The following is a 15,635-nucleotide window of genomic DNA, read 5'->3' as shown; positions in this document are numbered from 1 at the left end:
AGTAAGAATTACTGATGTGATCTGTTTAGGAACAAATTCAAGCTAAGATTGTTAGAGTCTTTTTAAAAAAGAAACTTACTGTAATTGCTACCTGGCATGTTCTAATTTCTTACTACTTGTAAGATTAAAGAGTTGATTTGTAGAGATATTGACTATGATGCTTTCCCAAGGTATTTCCTTCATACTTGATATAAATATAGGTGACTTGAACCTGGGAGCATTCATTTTTTTCAAGAAATATTTTCTCCTTGGCCTCAGCACTGTTCCATTTCATCATTACATTGTCAAGGGAAGAAATGCACTATCGACCTGAAGGAACCATTCATTGCTTTGGTCCTCGTGGCATGTCTTTCTGCTGATCCTGGCTAGCATAGTTTGAGGCCATGCTGAAGGAATTGGGAAAGAACTAACATAACTAACTTTGAGAAACAGTGTTTTGACTGGACGCTGTAAGCCAAAAAGAACTTCACACAAATACTGTAATTAGTAAAACTATTTCTTACATGAGATGTAGGTGAGCAATTCCGAAACTAATTTTATGTGTGTACTGGGATTGAACAAATAAATCTATTGTGGATGAGAGCTCACTGTTAAAAAAGATACAGATAATAAAGGGGGAATGCTAGAATGTACCCTTTGGTATTGGATTGGAATTGGCTATTTCCAGTGGTTTTAATTTTATATACAGACAGAGTACTGTAAAAATAAACGTAGATGTATGTGGTAGGTTAGTATACATGCATACATTTCCCTAGCTGTGTCTGCCGACAGGGCTTATGAGCAGGGACACACTAGTAGCAGGGACACATCTAGCATTTAGAGCTTGGTTTCTAAATACCGTTCTCCAATAAATGGAACTCGGGTGCCTGGGAGAAGTGATTGATTGGCAGGCTGGAGCAGGAAAAATATAAGATGAGCATGAAGCATCTTAGGGTGCCAGAAAATAAGGACATGTTTCAAAAAGGTTGAGGACATTTGCAAGGACACAGATTTATTTAAGACAGAAGATCGTGGCAGAGTAGGAGGACCCTAGGCTTGCCTCATCCCATGCATACAAGTAGATAATTATCAAATCATCCTCAGTACCCCAGAAATCTATCTGAAGACTAGCAGAACAAACTCTGCAACTAAAGACCGCAAAGAGGCTATACTGAAGAAGGTAGGAAGTGCAGGGATGTGGTTTGGGAGAGAAACAGGTATGGCTACTGATGGGGGAGGTAGGCACAGTCACAGAGAAGGGGAAGAGACAAACTAGTACACAGGGGAGTGCATGGGGAAAACAAATCCCCATAGCATTTGGTTTGGAAAGTGAAAGGGCCTGAATTTCTTGAGTTCTTAAAACCAGTGGAGCTTAAAGCCTGGAGTTTTAAAGGTCACTGTGCTTGGCTCTGGGAGAGCTCAGAAGACATTGGGGCTGCTCTTGGAGAGAAGGCTGGCAAACATGATGTAGACATACAACATGGAAAGCGATCTGAAGAGTGCCCGGGGCACACAGCGGGGAGGTTAGTTGCTCATCTCAGAACATGTCTCACAGAGGCAGTGTTCACAGAGAGACCCCTCCAGGAACAAAGGAGTTGTCAGGTGCCATTTCCTTTCCCCACCCCTTAGCATATGCATAGGGCCACCTGTGGGAAGCAGGGCAGTGCTGACACTTGCCACATAACTTGCTTACACCAAGTCCCACCCCTCCTGATGAGTCAGACTCATCAAGGAAAAAAGAAAAGGACCAAATAAATAAAATCACAAATGAGAGAGGAGAAATAACAACAAACACCACAAACAATTAGAATATTATGAAAAACTGTATGCCAACAAAATGGACAACCTAAAAGAAATGGATAAATTTGTAAAAACATTACCTCCCAAAACTGAAACAGGAAGAAATAGAAAATTTGAATAGACTGATTACCAGCAAAGAAATTGAATCAGTAATCAAAAAATTCCCAACAAATGTTAAGTCCAGGACCAGATGTCTTCATGGGTGAATTCTACCAAATATTGATTGATTGATTTTATTTTTAAACGTTCTCCATACCCCGTGTGAGCTCAAACTCACAACCCAGAGATCAAGAGGTGCATGCTCCACCGACTGAGCCAGCCAGACACCCCTCTACCAAACATTTAAAGAAGAGTTAATACCTATTCTTCTTAGACTATTCTGAAAAATAGAAAAGGCAGAAAAACTTCCAAATTTATTGTATAAGGCCAACAGTAGCCTGATACAAAACCAGAAAAAGACACCACAAAAGAGAGAACGAAAGGCTCTCATCGTATCTCTGATGAATATAGATGCAAAAATCCTCAACAAAATATTAGCAAACTGACTCCAATAATATATTTAAAAAAATTATTTACCACGATCAAGTGGGACTTATTCCTGGGTTGCAGGGTGGTTCGGTATTCACAAATCAGTCGGTATGATACATCATATCAGTGTAAAAGCATTTGACAAAGTACAACATTCATTCATGATAAAAACCTTCAACAAAAAAGGTTTAGAGGGAGCATACCTCAACATAATAAAGACCTTAAATGAAAAACCCACAGCTAACATTGTCCTTAGTGGTGAAAAGCTGAGAACCTTTCCCATTAAGGTCAGAAACAATACAAGGATGTCCACTCTCACCACTTCTATTCAATATAGTACTGGAAGTCCTAGCCACAGCAGTCAGACAACAAAAAGAAAACCTTGCAGGTGACATGATACTGTATATAGACAACCTGAAAGACTCCACCAAGAAACTGCTAGAACTGACTGATACATGAAGTCGGTAAAGTCATAATACAAAATATATTTACAGAAATCTGTTGTGTTTCTGTATACCAGTAAAGAGCCAGGAGAAGGAGAAGTTAAGAAAACAGTCTCATTTACAATTGTACCAAAAAATAATAAGATACCTAGGAGTAAACCTAACCAAAGATGTGGAAGATCTGTACTCTTAAATCTATAGAACACAGATGAAGGAAATTGAAGATCTCAGAAAGAAATGGAAAGATATTTCATGCTCATGGATTGGAATAACAAATATTGTTAAAATATCTCTGCTACCCAAAGAAATCTACATGTTTATTGTATTCCCTATCACAATATCAACAGTATTTTTCATAGAGCTAGAACAAACAATCCTAAAATTTGTGTGGAACTACAAAAGACCCCCCAATAGCCAAAGCAACCTTGAAAAAAGCAAAGCCGGAGGCATCACAATTCTGGATTTCAAGTTATAAAGTTCAAGTAATCAAAAGAGTATGGTACTGGCACAAAAATAGGTACATAGATCAATGGAAAAGAATAGAAAATCCAGAAATAAACTCACAGTTATATGGTCATTTAATCTTCTACAAGGCAGGAAAGAATATCCAATGGGAAAAAGATAGTCTCTTCAACAAATGGTGTTGGGAAAACTAGATAACAACATGAAAAAGAATGAAACTGGACCACTTTCTTACACCATACACAAAAATAAACTCGAAATGGATTAAAGACCTAAATGTGAGACCTTGAACCATAAAAATCTTAGAAAAGAGCATAGGCAGTGATTACTCTGACATTGGCCATAGCAAGTTTTTTGTAGATAGATCCCCCAAAGCAAGGGAAATGAGCAAAAATAAACTATTCGAACTACATCAAAATAAAAATAAAAAGCTTCTGCACAAAGAAGGAAACAGCAAAACTAAATGGCAGCCTACTGAATGGGAAAAGATATTTGTGAATCACATACCTAATAAAGAGTTGTGTCCAAAATATATAATGAATTTATAAACTCAGCACCAAGAAACAAATAATCCAATTAGAAAATGGGCAGAAGATATGAACAGACATTGCTCCAAAGAAGATATCCAGATGGCCAACAGACACACGAAAAGATGCTCACCATCACTCATCATCAGGGAAGTGCAAATCCAGACAGCAATGAGATATCACCTCCACCTGTCAGAATGGCTAAAATCAACAAAACAAGGAAGAACAGGTGTTGGTGAGGATGTGGAGAAAAAGGAACCATCGTGCACTGTTGATGGGAATGGAAACTGGTGCAGCCATTGTGGAAAACAGTATGGAGGTTCCTCAAAAAGTTAAAAATCGAACTACCATATGATCCAATAATTGAGTTACTGGGTATTTACCCAAAAAACATAACACTAAATTAGTAGGGATACATGCATCCCTATGTTTATAGCAGCATTTTTTTTTTTAAAGATTTTATTCATTTATCAGAGACGGAGAGAGCACAAGCACGGGGAGCGGCAGAGGGAGAGGGAGAAGTAGACTCTCCACTGAGCAGGGAGCCCAATGTGGGGCTTGATCCCAGAACCCTGGGATCATGACCTGAGCTGAAGGCAGTTGCTTAACTGACTACAGGCACCCCTATAGCAGCATTGTTTATGATAGTCAAGATATGGTAGCAGTCCAAGTGTCTATCAGTTGATGAATGGTTAAAGAAGATGTGGTATGTACACACACACACACACACACACACACAGAGGGATATTATTCAGCCATAAAAAGAATGAAATCTTGCCATTTGCAACCACATGGATGAAGATAGAGTCAGAGGAAGACAAATACCATATGATTTCACTCATGTGGAATTTAAGAAACAAAACATGAATATATGGCGGGGGAGGGTGCGGTGGAAAAAAAAAAAGGGAAATAAGCCATAAGAGACTCTTAGTGATAGAGAGCAAACTGATGGTTATTAGAAGGGAGGGTGGTATGGGGATGGGCAAAATAGATTATGCGGATTAAGGAGTAGGTTTGTTGTGTTGAGCACTGGGTGATTAAAAAAAAAAAAAAAAAGAAGATACAGGAGCCAACTGGAAGGAGCTCCCAATTATCCAAGCTAGAACAATTTAAGAAATAAATGATAGTGTTGGATTGTAACCTAGTGAATAGGTTGAATATTTGTGAGTCCATACTGATCTAAATATTAGTTGAATAAATGAATAAGTGGGGGAGTAGGGGCGGCTTTTCCTTTCAGAAGAATTCATATTAATAAATGTATAAAGATTGAGTGAAATACTAAATCACCATGAGGCAAAAATCACAGTAATAATTGTTATAGACAAGATCCACCAGTGGTTGCCAAAATCAATGGGTGTACATTTCTGAAAGAAACAAGATGTTTGTATATTATCAGAGTATTTCTGCCAAGGTAATTTTTTAATAACAAAAGGAAAAACAGTTTACAGTCGAGAAAATTGACAGACACTACCTAAGTGATGAAAACTTGCAACACCAGTAATAAGTCGTATCGATATCATGTACCTCCCTGTTAGTGATGCCCTGAGAAGACACACAGCGTCAGTTTTGTGATGTTCTTGCCAGAGGTTCATAAGCTCAGTCTAATCATGAAAAAACATCAGACAAACCAAGTTCAGAGGAAATCTATTAAATAACTGACTAGTACTCATCAAAAATGTCAAGGGCATGAAAGACAAAAACTGAGGAACTGTCACAGATTTGAGGAGACCAAGAAGATAAAATGATTAAATGCAATGTAGTTTTCTGGATTGGATCCTGCAACAGAAATAGGATATTTTAAGAAAAACTGGTAAAATTTGAATAAGGTCTTATAGTTCAGTTAATAGTATTATACTAATGTTAGCTTCTGGTTTTGATACCATGGTTACGTAAGTTGTTAAAGTTAAGGAAGCCCGTTAAAAGGTTTATGTCTGTTCTCTTGCTGTCTTTGGACCTTTTAAGTATAAAATTATTTCAAATAAAAAGATAAGAAATGTTTTGAGCTTCTTGTGTATTGTAAAGCATATTTAATACATCCATAACTTATTGTTACATGTTGTCATCTCCCCCCCTTTAGGCCCAGATGGTAGAAAACAGTACATACTCTTCTGAACTTTTCGTTTTTCACTTAAGAGTTCATATTTGAGCTCACCCCATATTGATACATGAAGAGTTTTCCACACTCTTTTGCAGCAATATAGTATTCAATTACAAGGATGTATTATATTTTAATTTGGCTCTAATTAATGGTTTTTTTCAATATTTTAGAATGGAAGATTTTGGTTGAAAGGTAAAATTTTGTTAGAAAACTAGCATCTGCTTTTAAGAAGGAAGAAATTAAATATATTTTTGTACATGTAAGACACCCATGTGTTCTCTCATGCATTAAAGTAAGGTATTTTGCTCCCTCTTAATGAGGCTGAGGTGTTGATAGGGATCTGTATTTCCAGTTTATCATTTTCTTCCTCTCCTTTATTCAAGACCACTTTATCTCATTAGTTCAACCAATGTGCCTGAGAAGAAACACATATTGATGCTAAGTATATGCAAATCAATACAGGTGATTCACATATTTGAACAACATTGTGGATCCCACTTTTGGTGACTCTTATTTTTGTTGTTGATCCATGGCAGTCCTTTATTTTATTTTATTTTATTTTATTTTTAATTTTTAATTATTTTTTAATGTAAAGTTCAATGATTCATTAGTTGTGTATAACACCCAGTGCACCATGCAATACGTGCCCTCCTTACTACCCATCACCAGCCTATCCCATTCCCCCACTCCCCTCCCCTCTGAAGCCCTCAGTTTGTTTCTCATGGCAGTCCTTTAAAGCATCTGCTCTTTCTTTTTTTTTTTTTTATAGTGATTTTTATTTATTTATTTATTTATTTATTTTTTTTTTTTTTTAAAGATTTTATTTATTTATTTGACAGAGATAGAGACAGCCAGAGAAAGAGGGAACACAAGCAGGGGGAGTGGGAGAGGAAGAAGCAGGCTCATAGCAGAGGAGCCTGATGTGGGGCTCGATCCCATAACGCCGGGATCACGCCCTGAGCCGAAGGCAGACGCTTAACCGCTGTGCCACCCAGGCGCCCCTGATTTTTATTTATTTGACAGAGATAGAGACAGCCAGCGAGAGAGGGAACACAAGCAGGGGGAGTGGGAGAGGAAGAAGCAGGCTCATAGCGGAGGAACCTGATGTGGGGCTCGATCCCATAACACCGGGATCACATCCTGAGCCGAAGGCAGACGCTTTAACTGCTGTGCCACCCAGGCGCCCCGCATCTGCTCTTTCTTAATTTCGATGTAGGTTTTGCAGTATACCCCACTGGACACACCGTTGATAGTCACTAACCACATTTTAAAATCATCATTTGATCTTCTTCCTCTTCTTCTTCTTCTTTGATGTCATCCTCCTCCTCCTCCAGGAATGCGTTTGGCTCTGGCTGATGCTGGTGACACTGTTGAAGATGCTAACTTTGTGGAAGCCATGGCCGATGCAGGAATCCTCCGTCTGTATACCTGGGTGGAGTGGGTGAAAGAAATGGTGGCCAATTGGGACAGCCTAAGAAGCGGGCCTGCCAACACCTTCAATGATAGAGTTTTTGCCAGGTAATCTGTCGATTCCAGCCCCTGATACTTTAGAGTTGCCTAGTCCTCCTGCATTTTTAAGTTTTCTTTTTTCTTTTCTTTCTCCAAAACAAATTAGATGTTAATAATAGCTACTATTCCTTGCAAGCTTACTTGTTCTAGGTACTCTGCTAAGCACTTTGCATCCATTATCTGATTTTAGATTCACAGCTTATATGATTATAAAGATATTATTCGCTCTATTTTATAGTTAAAGAAATTGAAGCTTAAAAAATTAAGTATTTTATTAAATGCCTCAAAGATAGTAATTTCAGTTGGGGCTTATGAATTTGCTTCTTTCTCCAAAGCCCTTTCTCATAACCATTTTACCATGCTGCCTTGCATTAGAGAAGCGCAGAATGGTTAATGAAAAGTAGATTAAAAAAAAGTGTCAATTTTTTTCTTTTAAAAAACATGTATCATCGTCTTTGTATCAGGAGCCATTTTAAGAACTGGTGTGACAAAGATGAATGGGACTTGAGCCTTCACTCTAGTTTAGCAGGAGAAGAAAACACTCGCCGAACCCATTACAAATATAGTTATAGGGATAGAGGGAATTCACAGGAGATGGCATGTGCATTCTGGGTTTCTTTAAAAATAAACATATTTTTACAGGGAGAGGAGAAGGCCATGGACAGTGGTATTTACTTGAGGTACAGTGTGTGGAGGGTAGAGTAGGAAACCAGATACACTGGGGCCAGATTACACCAAATTAGGAAGGGCCTTTGGTAGCATGAGAAAACTTTTTTAATATTCAGTGTCACTTGTTTAAAATGCAGCAAGTAAACCTGATCACCTTTGTTAAGCTGTTTTCATGTTGCATTTTGGACTTCCTAATAAAGTTTCAATTTTTAGACAAGGACATCGTTAACTGTGTTGTGGTTAAGTGGTTTTCTGGTTGAGCGATCTTAAATGTGTCAGGCGTTGTTCTCGTTTTACTGTTCACTAGTATATGAGGAAGTTTTTTATATCTTTGTGTACTTGCATTTAAACTCAGTAATCTTTTTTTCCCTATTCTATAGTGAGATGAATGCAGGAATTATAAAAACAGATCAAAATTATGAAAAGATGATGTTTAAAGAAGCTTTGAAAACAGGATTTTTTGAGTTTCAGGTAGGCTATTCTTTCAGTAGCTATAAAATATGTTAGTGTGGATATGATGTATTTCGCCCTTTTTCCTCCTGCTATAATGTAATAACTCATTGAAAGTGGAGACTGAAAATGTTGCCAAGCAATTTTTAAATTCTTCAGTGAATTGTGGTTTTAAATAATTTTCTTTGATATTTTATTGTGTTTATTTAATATAAGTATTTCTGTTTCTGGTTGAGCTATGAGTTAATAAAGAGGTTAAATCTAAAAATCAGCCACATTTTCCAAGAGAACATTTTTATTTTTATTTTTTTATTTTTCAAAGATCTTATCCATTCATTTGCCATAGAGAGCACAAGCAGGGGGAGTGGCAGGCAGAGGGAAAGGGAAAAGCAGGCTCCCTTCCTGAGCTGGGATCAAAGGTGGGGCTCAATCCCAGGGCCCTGGAATCATGACCTGAGCCGAAGGCAGACACTTAATGGACTGAGCCACCCACGTGTCCCCAGGAGAACATTTTTAAATTGATAAAACATAAAGGCAAAATTGTAACTAATCGCCCTTAGTTTGAAATCAACCATTTTCTGATGTTTTCCACAAGATGTCAGTGTTTCCTCAAGTTTGGCAGTTCAGGGGCTTAAAGTGAAAATGTAGGTTTCCTCAATCAGTTTTGTAAAATATCACATTGGGATTTATGTAACTTGGTTTTCATAGATGTGGTTAAATAAGGATAAGTGCTGAACATACCAGTGTGTCCTATTTATAACCTTTTTGATACTTAATATCTTTCTTATAGGCTGTTTAGAGTATCATCAGCCCCTAATACATGTGCAACTTTTAGGTCTGTTACAAAATATCTTTTTAAAAAGTTTTTCTTAAGAATAATTACTATAAAACCATAATATCCTTTGACAAGGATTGGTATACATTTAATTGCAAGTTGTTAAAAATGTAGTAAAACTGGGGCGCCTGGCTAGCTCAGTTGGTAGAGCTTTAGACTCTTGATCTCGAAGTTGTGGGTTCGAGCCCCACATTGGGTGTAGAGATTACTTAAAAAAAATGAAGTAGGGGTGCCTGGGTGGCTCAGTCGTTAAGCGTCTGCCTTCGGCTCAGGGTGTGATCCCGGCGGTTTGGGATCGAGCCCCACATCAGGCTCCTTGACTGGGAGCCTGCTTCTTCCTCTCCCACTCGCCCTGCTTGTGTTTCTCCTCTTTCGCTGGCTGTCTTTCTATCAAATAAATAAATAAATAAAATCTTAAAAAAAAATGAGGTAAAACCTTTATGAAAATTCATTATGGAATTTTGAAAGACTAAAAGCTTAAAATGCATTAAAATAGAAGCATTGGATTTTTTCTTTTTATTTTAGAGAAATATGGGGAGAAAAATGGTAAATAATTTCAAATCTTACAGGCTGCAAAAGATAAATACCGTGAATTGGCCATAGAAGGGATGCACAGAGACCTTGTGTTCCGCTTTATTGAAGTTCAGACACTTCTCCTGGCTCCGTTCTGTCCACATTTGTGTGAACACATCTGGACACTCCTGGGAAAGGTACCTATATGTGGTTAAGAAGTTGTGGGCCATTTTGATTTGGCCTTATTAAATAAATACAGTAATAATGTTATTTAAGAGGAAAAGACTGAAAAGGTATTTTTTTTAAATTATGTTGTTAGCTACTGTATAGTGCTTCAGTAGTTTTTGATGTAGTGTTCAATGATTCATTAGTTACATATAACACCCAGTGCTTATCACAGCACGTGCCCTCCTTAATATCCATCACCCTGTTACCCCTTCCCCCCACCCTCCTGACCTCTGAAACCCCTCGTCTGTTTCCTGGGGTCCATAGTCTCTCATGGTTCATCTCCCTCTCTGATTTCTCCTCCTTCCGATTTCCCTCCCTTCCCCTATGGTCCTCTGTGCTATTGCTTATGTTGCACATATGAGTGAAACCATCTGATAATTGTCTTCTGTGCTTGACTTACTTCACTTAGCATAATCCCCTCCACTTCCATCCATGTTGATGCAAATAGTGGGTATTCATCCTTTCTGATGGCTGAGTAATATTCCACTGTTTATATGTACCACATCTTCTTTATCCATTCTTCTGTTGAAGGACATCTCAGCTCCTTCCACAGTTTGGCTATTGTGGACATTGCTGCTATGAATATTGGGGTGCATGTGCCCCTCCTTTTCACTACATCTGTATCTTTGGGTAAATACCTAGTAGTGCAATTGCTGGGTCATAGGGTAACTCTGTTTTTAACATCTTGAGGAACCTCTGTACTGTTTTCCAGAGTGGCTATACCATCTTGCATTTCCACCAACAGTGTAAGAGGGTTCCCCTGAAAAAAATATTTCAAGAATAATGTTGGATTCATCATCTTATAATTATTACAACAGGTTAAACTGAAGCGACCTCCTGTTTAGACAGATACATCGTGTATGTGCCTTTATTTATGTACACATAGTGGTTGTATTTTAAAAACTTGTGACTGCATTTTGTTTATCACCTAATTCTTGTTAGGAAATGTTAAAATACATTTGAATATATTTAAAAAATACATTTAATTTGAATACATGTATAACTAATACTGTTTTTCCAACTGTTAAAAAGGTGAAAATATTGAGAAAGTTATAAACGACTGTTATGAGCAGCTTATAAACAAAGATGGAAGTATATATTTGCATAAATATTTTTGTTTTATATAAAATTTCTAACATATGTTGGGCTGCGTATTCAGGGATATTATATTAGCATCCTTACTGTGAGGATAAATGCAATTATTTCTCCTAGGCTTGCAGATAAACAGATTGGCTGGTTTAATAATTTCTTTTCATCTTTATTAGCCGGGCTCTTTTGTATTTTTTAATGCATGGACAGTGTAAAAATGTGCTCATGATGCATATACCAAATAGCTATACTTTCAATACTGGATGTATTAATAGGATAAAAACTGAGAGTGTATATAATTTATGTAATAATGATTAAATTTAGGCAAATTAGCATTACATAATTTTCTTTGCAAGTGAGCATATGTGTGTGGGTATTAATACGCTGGTACAAATGGATGCTAATTAAGAATGTAGAGTCAGACTTCACAGCTTGAATTCTAGCGAACATTAGATCAGGGGCTGTGGAAGTGTGGTATGGGTAGTCAGGTTTGAACTCCGAGCACACAGTTACAGATGGTAGCCTTGGTGTGGAACTGTAATCAAAAACCATAAAATAGTTGCGTGGCTTTAATCCCCATGAACTTTTTTTTTTTTTTCTCCTTAAAGCCTGACTCCATTATGAATGCGTCATGGCCTCTGGCAGGTCCTGTGGATGAAGCCTTGATACGTTCCTCACAGTATCTCATGGAAGTAGCACATGACCTTAGGTTGCGACTCAAGAACTATATGATGCCAGCTAAGGGGAAGGTGAGGCTTTTTTTTTTTTTTTAAAGGTTGTTGTTTTAAAGTGATTAGGTAACATTTACTAGTAATGAAAATTAAGAACTATGATTCCAATGTGTCAGCTCTCTTTACTGATAATGCAGTTTTGTAGGATGTGTATATGCTTCTTAGTGTTAAAGGCAATAGTGGTATATACCGGGGAGGGAGATTTCATTTTTAACGTATACAAGAGTGATCAAATGTTTTTTCCCTTCCTTTTGCCCTTTAGAAGATTGACAAGCAGCCACCTCAGAAACCTTCGCATTGCACCATCTACGTGGCGAAGAACTATCCTTCTTGGCAACATACTACCCTGTCAGTGCTGCGTAATCACTTCGAGGTGATGCCCTCAGCAGACGTCCCTCAGCGTTGTTGTGTACTGCCTGTGCTGTTGTTGTTTTTACGACGTCGGCAGTGTCTGGGAGAAGGAAGACAAGCAACTTTGTATAATTACCTTTAGGCATGGAGTGTTTCTTGTTAGCTGTGCTGGCTCTTACATGGTTGCCGAGGGAAGAGTTGCTGTCTTTTTTATCATTTCTGAAACTTCCATACAAAAATATAGTGGATCTAGTCACACGTAATTAAAAGGTGTGGGACTTTCTCATATGTGGTTAAAATTATGAAGCAAAAGGACTGAGTTAGCCTTTTGGGTTTGTTCTGACTTGAACCCTGGGATTCATGAAGGCTTCACCTCATTATGTTTAAAAAAATTTGAAGCTTGACTTTTGAGTAATTTAAAACAAAATGGTCAATTTTAATTACCCATAGAAATGAAGAGCTCAATGTTTTTGGCTCTATCAGGTAAATAGCTGTTAAATAGGATTGTGTTTTAAAGGAAACTCAATACTTAAGCATAATTCTAAGTTTTACTGAAGAAAAAACTCCACTTATCTTTTTTTTTCACATGCAAAATATGGAAACAAAGTATATGTTGTGGAATTTTTGCTCAGGTCATTAAGAAGAATTATTGATAGACACAAATTGTTAAGGTGCACTTAAAGACGAAACAGTGATTATGGGCAAAGCATAAAGTAGTAATAACTGAAGGGAAAATCCTTAGCTTTGATTTTTGAGAACTTTATTGAGATTTTGTTCCAGAAATTTTTGTAGTTAATTAAAAAATACTCAGAAAAACTTACATTTGGAAATTTGATGGAAAGAGAAGAGCAAGAGTTTTTGTATTCCTCGTGAGCTTATTTTTATGGAGAGCTACCTCCTCACTTGATTGTGTATAATAGAAATAGAATTTAGTCTTTAGAATTGCTTGCAGGTTTTGACGTATGACAAGTAAAAAAGTGAAAGCCACTTTGGTAGGTAGAAAAATGATAGTGGGTTACATATTCATAACAGCATTTTCAAGGAAGCAGTCGGAGAACCAAATATAGAAAGTAATGTCCCAGATATCTAAAAATGCATCTTTTATTAAAAACTGCTATTATTTTAGAAGTTATAGTTTCATTTAGTAATTATTAACTAGATACGTGGTTTCAAAGCAACATCATCTTTTGGCATCATTTGGAATGATCAGCTTTCTTTTAAATTTTTGTTTGTTTTCATCCAAAAGAACTAAAAAATGTTAGTTTATGATCAAGGAGGATATTCTTGTGTTGTATGTGGCACCTTTTTGGTGATATAAGGGAAAGGAGTGTTTCCTACCCTCTTTTCTCTTTCATATGTATTTCAAAGGAGCACATTGATAAGTGGAGAAAATATTTTCCCCCTGTACTTTAGTAAAGGTTAGAATTAAAAGTAAACGTATTATCGGAAGTCTTATTATACATTACTTTTCACTTAGATTCATTCCCAACCTTTGGCTTTGATGCCATGCTTTTATAATAAGGAGAAAATAAGTCACCCAAATTCTGAAAAGGCTACTTGCTTCATTTCTCACTCCGTAGAAGGGACAGTTGTGTTTGCAGAAATGAATTTAAATTCAGGCAGCACATTTGGAACTCTGTGCATATTAATGATACATGATACAGGCATTTATTTGTGGCTAGATAGAAGTGATACTATTTTTAACAGGTGGATAGCCAGAGACTTTTCTTTTCACATTTGTGTTAACAGTTTATAAGGAAGAGTGTTCAAAAGCAGACATGCTATAAATCTTGTATAATAGTTGTACAGTTTTCATTTTGATATGACTAGTGAAGTGTTTTTACAAGTTTGGAGACAAACAAGATCTTTATAAGACTGTTTTGTTTTCTCACCCGATAAAATCTAATGTTACAATCCTGGAGGTGTTCTTAGTGTAAGGAAAAATTAAATATACAGCAGGATGCACCTGTTTTCTCCTTTACCCTAAAAAACATGTATCTTTTAACCTTAGAGGGAATGGGAGACTCCTTTCTGTATTACATGTTCACCTTTCACTTCCCCAGGATGTGTGGGGCTGCTCCCTTTTCCTCCTGTTTTCTAGCAGACTGGTCGAGGCCACCATTCTGTGTCTGGCCAACTTCCTATGGGCACATCTACTATTATGCTTTATCTTTAAAATATTTTTCTGCACATTCTTCCCCAATATTTTTTTTTTTAGGCCAACAGTGGAAAATTGCCTGATAACAAAGTTATTGCTAGTGAACTGGGCAATTTGCCAGAGTTGAAAAAATACATGAAAAAAGTGATGCCGTTTGTTGCTATGATTAAGGTAAGTTGTGGCCCTCATGCTGCTGTGACTCTGGGAGTAATGGTTAGATAGGATAGTGGAAGGAAGGGGAAAACTTTGGGTATAGTCTCTCCCAGGAAATCTGCTAAAAATAGTACTTTTCAACCAGTAGTTGTGAGAAATGAGTGATCATTTTGGGGGTTTATCTGTAAAATTGCTGAGTATTTGAAAATATGCTTATGGAAGAAAAACTGATTTAGAATTGCTCACTAAATGATTCTCTTCATGTTCTCCCTTCTTTTCTGTTTGGCAGGGAGGCGTATTCTTTTGGCTTACATTAGGGTGTTTTTATTAGATTCTTTTACTGGAACCAAGATATTACATTTGTGTAGGCTTAGCTTAACAGGATAAGCATTGTTTACCGTGGTTACACCAGAGTTTCTCAACAGTGGTTCTATTGATATTCTGGGCCGATAGTTCTCTGTGGTGGGAGGCCACTCTGTGCATTATAGGATGTTTAGCCGTGTTTTTGTCTCCTAATAGAATGTCCTCCTCACCACCTCAAGTTGTGACAACCAAAAATTTTCCAGTCATTGCTAAATGTCTCTGGGGGCATAATCTGCTCCCACCCCCCCCCACCTCTTCCATTGAGAATCATTGCATTAGACTCCCCTTTCTTCATAGAAATAATAGGTTTATTGTATTTTCTAGAGAAACAGAAAGAAGGCTGTATGTTGCTTAAGATCTCAGGCTCTGGGGTCAGACAAATCTTGGTCCAAATCCTTTTTGTCCATCACTTATTAGTTTTTAGGCTTTAGACAAATGACTCTCTGGGTCATGATTTTTCATCTATAAAATGAGGAAATTAATAGAACCTACGTTTTAGGAGTGCTATGAGGGGTAAATGAAATAATATATTTAACACATTTTAATACTTTCTGTCAGAAAGTAGGCTCAGTAAATGATTTTTTTAGATGTAAATTTGTGTCTTTCAGGCTGCTAGAAACATAGTGGTTATTCTTGTAGTTTAGATGCATTCTTGAATCTTCTAGGCTACAGATACCTGCCTGATGGTGACCAAAACTTCTGGTTTGTCCTATATGGGAGTAGATTGTATTCTTAGGAAAGCCTTTTTT

General features: G+C 37.1%; 1 protein-coding gene across 2 annotated transcripts in view; it reads left to right on the top strand.

Moving 5' to 3' along the window:
* The window catches only part of LARS1 (leucyl-tRNA synthetase 1), a 67,788-nt gene that overhangs the window by 40,269 nt on the left and 11,884 nt on the right, over positions 1-15,635 (top strand). For both annotated transcript variants that reach the window (XM_026498991.4, XM_057307446.1), the window contains 6 exons: positions 7,172-7,355; positions 8,396-8,486; positions 9,870-10,010; positions 11,739-11,879; positions 12,124-12,234; positions 14,431-14,541. In XM_026498991.4, the coding sequence (XP_026354776.1) occupies positions 7,172-7,355; positions 8,396-8,486; positions 9,870-10,010; positions 11,739-11,879; positions 12,124-12,234; positions 14,431-14,541 (779 nt within the window). The remainder of the gene's footprint in view (positions 1-7,171; positions 7,356-8,395; positions 8,487-9,869; positions 10,011-11,738; positions 11,880-12,123; positions 12,235-14,430; positions 14,542-15,635) is intronic.

This window comes from Ursus arctos, unplaced genomic scaffold (genome assembly GCF_023065955.2).
Source record: "Ursus arctos isolate Adak ecotype North America unplaced genomic scaffold, UrsArc2.0 scaffold_5, whole genome shotgun sequence".
Lineage (NCBI taxonomy): Eukaryota > Metazoa > Chordata > Mammalia > Carnivora > Ursidae > Ursus > Ursus arctos.
Note: the sequence above shows the minus strand (reverse complement) of the source record. Positions and strands in the feature narration are given on the sequence as shown.